This window comes from Arachis ipaensis, chromosome B5 (genome assembly GCF_059453495.1).
Source record: "Arachis ipaensis isolate K30076 ecotype BB chromosome B5, ASM5945349v1, whole genome shotgun sequence".
NCBI lineage: Eukaryota > Viridiplantae > Streptophyta > Magnoliopsida > Fabales > Fabaceae > Arachis > Arachis ipaensis.
In genome coordinates, this window is record NC_142440.1 from 159,211,894 (window position 1) to 159,219,378 (window position 7,485).

A 7,485-nucleotide genomic window follows, 5' to 3' on the forward strand; every position below is an offset into this window, starting at 1 on the left:
CAATTACATTAAGTTTTCCTAACACGCATACTTTTATGGCTCAGTGACTCGTCCACGTGTTCCACCAAGTTACTCTTCTAAAAAGGACGACAAACCTACTAGGATTAATTTTTTTTATATTGGATAAGAATTGGTGTAATCCTTTAATATTGAAAGTTATGGTGTTTTACAAAATTTTGGGGTTATAAAATTCGTAGAGTGCGAATTGTCAAATCATTTTTTTTAATTTATAGAGACAATACATAGACTGCGTATTGTATTATTTTAATATTAAATTATAATACGCAGACTACGTATTGTATTATTTTAATATTAAATTACAATACACAGTCTGCATATTGTGCTTGCACAGAACAGCGCCTCCAGAACACTGTAAAACCCTATTTTTTGTAACATTAACGTAAAACTCTATTCACTCTTCCATATTAAAATAAAAAATCCACCAACTAGTCACAATAAAGATTAATTGATGAGAATATCTTTATATCTATATCAATTTACCTCTTTACTGGAGAACGCCCCAACTATGGCACTTTCTCAAATTGATCAGAACTTCAACTCAAAATAAAATCAAATTATCAATCTTTAGTAACCATGAATTTATAAATGAGATATGATTCTAAATAAGATGTTATTACATACAAAAATATTATTTATATATTAAAATTAATCACTGTGTATTTATATATAAATATATATATAACTTAATTTATTTTTAATGTGTATTCTATCATTTTAATAATTAATTTTAGTGTACACCTAACTTAATTGTATTATACATTATATTAGTAATAATAATTAATCAAACTCGATGCAAATTCATTATCTCCTCATTAGCTGTTATAATTGGTATCCAAATCTTTAAGAAAAATACAACTTAAATCCATTAATATTAATAGGGGTAAGAAGATTATAAAAGATTATAGAAACTATATTAAATTTGACAAATCAAAATTAGTTAAATTGCAAAAATTAATATTCAAAATTTACGACTAAAATTTATCATAATTATATAAGCATGCTTATCAAGTAGTCAAATAAATTGGCATGTTAATCAAATAGTAAAATAAGTTACACTTTTACATGTTTCTTTACTTTCATTAAAAATTGTTATTAGTTGTTAAGAATCTATATTTTATTAAAAAATTTTGCCTATATAAAGGCAAATATATGTACCATTGTTATTTGTTTTATAAAGTAAAAAAAATAAATTAATTTCTGATTTTTTAATCTGTAAATATTTAAATCCATGAGGATTTGAAAATATATTTAAGTCTCTTGTCTCTTTAAAATTTGGACACATCGATCTTGTATCTAACTTGTTCCATTTTAGAAACTCTCCCACGTAGGCATCCGTATCGGCCAATTCAATATAATGGGAGTCATATTTAATTTTTGCGTTGGGTCTGATAAAATTAAATGAACAATAAAAATCAATGTATCCAAATTTTAAAAAAATAAAAAATTTAAATATAATTTTAAATTTTCAAAAATTTAAATATTCGCGAGCTAAAAAGTCAATCATCTATTTATTCTTTCCTAGTCAAAAGATGTTTTGAAGGGGTGTTAGAAATATTCTTCTATTATATGAGTGCTATTGATGAGTCCCAGACAAAAAAAAAAAAAAAACATATGATAGTACAATATATTTGAATAAGTAATATCAAAATTTCACCAAAAATGTCAATAAGCTCAAAACACAAAATGCTAATTCTCTTTGCCCCTTTCTTGGCGACAATACAAGCTATGAGCTATTTTCTTTCTTAAAATCTGAAAGTACACCACAGATTGCAATGCAAACAAAAATAAACCATAACGAGCTATTATGATTATGATTTTTGGTGTGTGTTAGTATCAGTTTGTGAACAAGCCGAACCGGGACTCTGCGCTTCACACTTTCAGATTCGCACTCAAACGACGTCGTTTCCTCATTCTTACTCTTCTCCTACGCAAGGAAAAACTCACCATTCCCGACATTCGTCAATCGCCAGTTTCTTCTCATCAATTCGTTCATAGAAGAAAATGAAAACTAAAGCAAAAGGTAATTCCTAAACATTCCTAAAATTGAAAGTAGAATAAAATAAAATAGCGATTTACCTCTGATTGAGATTGAGATTGCGACGATGGAGCAGCTTCATTAACGATCTTTCCATGTTCCTTCTCTCCCAATGTTCTCATCGGAGAAACTCTCTGTTCCGATCAAAATCCAAAACAGAAAAAAAAAAAAGAAGAAAAAAACGATTTCAGAATTGAATCGAATCGAAGAAATTCTGAGAGAAACTAATTTTTTATTTTTTATTTTTTATTTTTACCATGCATCGATATTTGAGCTCCTTCAAGCGGAACAAGCGATCAACCTCGATCTCGAACTTCTTCTGAAGCTCTCCTCTGTCTTCGAGCTCCTTCATCATGGCGTCGAGCTTCGCGTCCTTCTCCTTCAGCGCTGTCTTCGTCTTCTCCTTATCGATCCTCATCCTCTCCAGCTTCTTCTTGATCGCGCTCAGCTCTTCCGCCAGTGACGACGCCTCGGGGAGTTGCACTTCCACCGGAGCCAACGCAGCCGCAGTATGAGGAGGAAGAGTAGCTTCCGCTGCGGCGGTGATCGCGATAGTACGGTTCTCCTTGTCGCGGACGGGTGTGATCTCGCAGAGTGGTTCAGATTCGGGCTTGGGCTTGGGCTTCGGCCGGAGATCGGCGGGCGAGTTGTTCTTCGGCTGGAGTGGTGTCCGGCCTGATCGCGGCCGAGGTTTCGGAGGTATGGAAATCGGAGTGTGAGTTTGTGTTTACGTTTGCGTTTGCATTGTGGCGTGTTTGGATGATAGGTTTTTATTGTTATGTTTTGCAGCGAAGAAATGGAAAGTAGAATGGAGAAAAGGTGTTGGTGGTGATGGAAAGTTGAGTGAAGAGTAGAGTGTATTTTATTTTGAATTTCAATGGAGGGAGGCGCTAACGGCTAGTGCTTCTGTTTGTTCTTATTGGTATATTGACTATTTTCTATGCTTTATTAAAAAAAAAAAAAGTTCTACATTGGATGTTCGGATCAATTTTTTTCCCCTTGCTTTCTTGAAAAGAAAAAAGAGGATTCATAATTTCTTATACAATTTTGATTAGGCTTGAACTAGATTTAATTTGTTGTTTGTTCAACTGGCTAAATTCTTATATTGAGAGTTTGAGACTTGTTCCAAAACAAACCCTTGTTTATAATGATGCTAGCAAGTTTTATAATGATCTAGCAAGTTTGCCACCACATCTTGTTTAGCTGTGCCCCTCTAGTAGCATTTCTAATAATAATACTAAAAATCTAACAAAAAAGAGTATCCCCAAAAAATATATTGAAACTGGTGAAAAAATATTAATTATTATTACATGCAAAAAGTAATCAATTATCAAATTTATTATTTAAAAAATTATTTTAATACGTAAATATAATTTATTATGTATATTCTTATTACATACCAATCACTTTTTCAAGGTGGCAAAAGGCGATAAAAACCGAAGAGAATGCTAAACTAAATAATATTAAAAACCAAAAAGTCTGAAAAGAAAAATCTATGAAACTAACTGTACAAATGCAAGCCTATTTTACACCATAGAAAATAAAAAAGACAATTGGTAATTTGGTATGGTATTTTTATGTCATCCTTGGTAGGCTTATTAAAGCTTCACTATATTTTCGATTAAAAGGAGTATTATTACATGGGAGTTAGCAGACAAAACATGTGAATCAAAGATAGTCCATTGGAAGATCCCAATCATCTTCATTATCCCAATATCTTTGATTAGGTTTCTTTCTTCCAAGACTTTTCCTTCTCCTTGAAACTCGGCCATATGTCACAGATGGTTCAGAGTCATAATCTTCAAGATCATCCATTGAAACTCCTACATTCTGGTTGCCAAGAAACCCTGGGACAAGCAAATAGGTTGTTTTATGATCAGCAAGACAAAATAAATAAATGAGTCAATGACATTTCTTTTAGTAGTAATAATGATTATATAGCAATAGAGCGATGCTATCCAACTTGGTGTACGAGACAAAATGAGCACATAAGATATTTTTCTTCAATGTTTTATTGGGAAGTCAAAATGTTGTTCTGTTTCCTCGCTAAATTCTAAATCGTCCCCGGAGTAGAAAAAGGGCACCAACTATTTCAAAAGAAAACGAATTCAATAAAACCAAATGGAGGAAAGGGTATTTTTGGAAGAAAAAAATTTAATTTTGACCAGAAAACTAAAACAGGGCGAAATAAGACGTTCAGAATAAAAATAGAATGTTTGGAACGTTAGGGACAAAATCAAGACTTAGCCCAAATGTTAGGGAGTAAGACAGTATTTTACCCAAACTAAATGATATAATTAGACTTTTACCAACCAAATAATATAATTAGATGACTTTGCTTAAAAATCTATGGACAATAGCCATAAAACGGAGAAACCAAAATAAAGTATGAGAATCACAAGTTCCCATGTACAAGCCATAATAAGCATGGCTTGATATATAAGCAGGAATCAAAACTTTCAGCAGCCAAGAAACAGAGGCGAAGTATATCACGAAGCTCTAATCAGAAAAGGAAGCAATGTTGCCGAAATCAATATCCTACTTAGTTCGTTAGTCGTAAGGGCAAAAGAAAATGTAAAATGTGAAATAGTAATGTGATACACTCGTACACTCAAATTTCCATTATTGAAATGAAGGTACCTTTGAAAGCCTTTGTATACGCGACGTTGCAGCTTCGCGAACCACAACAGCATCAGATACTACTTCCAGTACATCCTCGACTAGCAAAGAGTAAGTACTTACCTGAAAGTATGGCAATCAAGAATTATAATTTGTAGACTAAACCCCTTAGGAGTCACAAATGATCAAAATGAAGGAATTGTGACTTGGATTTGTTAACATAGGATGTAGACTTCCATTTCCAATTGGATTGGCAAAACTTGCATGCTATTTTGAGTTCTGAACTTGGTTTTTTATTAACCTTACAAAGAGGCACTGATTTACCAAACTTGAAGGGATAATTGATAGTCCAAATGAATCAAGCTCAAGTTCTTCAACAGCACCTGAATTGAGGCTGAACGTGTATCCACGCACCTAAGAGCTTAGAGTTCCCTTATCAAATAATTGGATATAAATAAATATGTGAAATAAAAGTAGAAGAATAAACGTATAATCACCTTTCCAATATTCCGTTGAGAGGGTGTCACAACTTTGTATCCAACCTATCAAATAATAATATGATGAATCAATTACCACCTTAAAAATAGTCCTACCTTGTTTCAATTTTTGAAGTGTGGTAAAATAATGGTGGCACCACTAAATCATATATTAAATTAAATGGAACTGCTTCCCATGATGACTTATTGAAAAGGGTTAAGGCATGGGAAAAATCGTATAACAGGTATTGGATTTTGCATAGAAATTTAGAAAACCATGATGAAGAGCACTTTGCATTTTGGCACAAATGACCAAAATAACCGATCAGAACCAAAATCATACATAAGACCAAAGGAGATCATCTAAAAGTATTTGATCTTGAAGAAGAAATAAGAAGATATCTTCATCTTACTAACAAGTAGTTGAAAACTTGAACACAACCATTTAGACATTTACAACATGATATTTTATGGTAAACGGTTCCCAAGATCTGAAAAAAGGTTATCACCGACATTTTTATGAAACCACTTAGTTTCAATCCTACATAATGTTTTGTTATCTCATTACACTTTGTCAATTATGAATAATCAATTCTCATTATTTCTACTTTAAATGAATGATACCAACTTCAGAAGACATCAGATTCAGATATCACATTCACATAATTTGGAGCATCATCACCGTCTAACAAACAAGGATAGAGCAAAAGCATCTTACATGAACACAATTCATAATAACCTTTATTATTTAAGCAACACAACAAAGTGAGTACCACTAACAAATATCAAAAGAGAAGATTTCTCCAACATATTCTGCCAATCAATGAACCCTACAATAAATCTTTCAAGAAAAAATAATTCACAAGAAAGAATCATATAAAACTTTAAAACATACCAGGGTCTCCAATCCAACCATTTTAAATTCGTTGTCTATCATGCTTTCATCAGGGACAAAGACGACATCCCCGACCTGAAAAGAGAACCAACAGAACACTCAACAGCATGAAAAACACATGAGGTCACTAGCTTGCAAAGCTAAAAATGCACACCACATTCAAGTAAGACAGACCATAAGACAAGGTCGCAAAACCATAGTACAGATTCATATTGGAATATAGGGGCGTTGGAAATTTCGGACAAAAAGCTTGATCTGGAAGCATCTACATAATTTAACTGGTAGCGGACCCGAATGGTCCTCTCTACATGTTATTGCCGGGTCCTATCTACATGTTATTGCAGGCAACAAAACTCCTCCAAAAGTGAAACAAACTAAAAAATGGTGTAAAACACTTGTAGCAAAGCATACACCATAAAGCATTCAAAATGTGTTATTCCAAAATTTGTTATACCTGACTAATGTCCTCCAGAAGGAAGTTATCTGCATTCCCAGAAAGCAAGTTTGGCCTCATCTCCACAAATAAAACCATCCACTGCACATGAAATTCACCAAAAGGAGATACATCAATAAATGTGTGCTTAGACTAACATAGTTTAAGTTCAATATAGCTAATAATCAATATCCAAACATGCTTAATGCTTTCCACCCCAAAGAAACAGGTAGCAAACCAGGAAAACAAACAAACATTATAAATAAATTCCCCAAAAAAGCATGCTTTACATTTATAGCTTAAGAAATGGTCACTCACAGCAGTGGTGTCAACCCAAAGCTGAGTAACAAACCCCAAGCTAAGAGTTATACTAATGACCTGCTTAGGCAACAAATTGGACCTTCTAATCCCATCCTTACCACTAAATTTCTCAACTTTAACATCATCTTTTCTCAAATCATCATTATCATCATCATTTGCAGCACCACCCTGAACCTGAACCTTAACCAAATCATCGTCGTCTTCAAAACCCTTCTTCTCCTTCATCATTGGCACCCAACCCAACAGGATCATCCATTTCCCTGAGTCCAACATCATCAAATGGATTATCACTATCAGCAATATCCTTTTCACCAACTGAACCATCACCAGTAGGGTCACCCTCCAAGCCCAAATTCTCCCCCTCTCTCTCATCAAATCCAAGTTGTTCATTGTTGTAGAAGCTATAAGCACCGCCCCTTGAGCCTCTTCCATGGACTATTGGACCCATTGAAGAAGCAACTACAACAAGGGTGGCAGTGGTTTTTGAGCATTCTTAAGAGAAAGGTACATGAGAATTTGGGGTTAGGCATTGATTGTTGCTGAGAAAGGGAATCTATGAGATTCTGGGAGTGAGATTGAAAGCGGGCTTGCGGGAAGAAGCTCAGTCATGGTGAGTTGTGAATAGTGAGAGAGTTTGCAACAAAAAGCAAAGATTTTTTATGCATGGAATTAGAATAGAGCCCTT

The 7,485-nt window shown here is 33.6% G+C and overlaps 1 protein-coding gene and 1 non-coding gene across 4 annotated transcripts; both read right to left on the reverse strand.

The window, feature by feature from the left end:
* Positions 1–1,598: 1,598 nt before the first annotated feature.
* On the reverse strand, positions 1,599–2,801 carry LOC107642237 (uncharacterized). Its single transcript, XR_015883555.1, has 3 exons — positions 2,313–2,801; positions 2,098–2,190; positions 1,599–2,029 (listed from the first exon to the last, which is right to left on the reverse strand). It is a non-coding gene; the product is annotated as an uncharacterized LOC107642237 (transcript).
* Positions 2,802–3,363: 562 nt separating this feature from the next.
* LOC107642238 (uncharacterized) lies at positions 3,364–7,485 on the reverse strand. 3 transcript variants are annotated; one of them, XM_088486265.1, is made up of 7 exons: positions 6,798–7,485; positions 6,501–6,581; positions 6,047–6,121; positions 5,173–5,217; positions 5,000–5,089; positions 4,697–4,798; positions 3,364–3,903 (listed from the first exon to the last, which is right to left on the reverse strand). In XM_088486265.1, the coding sequence occupies exons 1-7, from the start codon at positions 7,230–7,232 to the stop codon at positions 3,880–3,882; spliced, it is 852 nt and encodes a 283-aa protein (XP_088342391.1). In that variant the 5' UTR covers positions 7,233–7,485; the 3' UTR covers positions 3,364–3,879. The 3 variants fall into 3 exon arrangements, 2 of the variants coding, with proteins under 2 accessions (XP_088342391.1, XP_088342392.1); XR_015883195.1 differs by having other exon boundaries at positions 3,870–3,903; positions 4,977–5,089; XM_088486266.1 differs by lacking the exon at positions 5,000–5,089.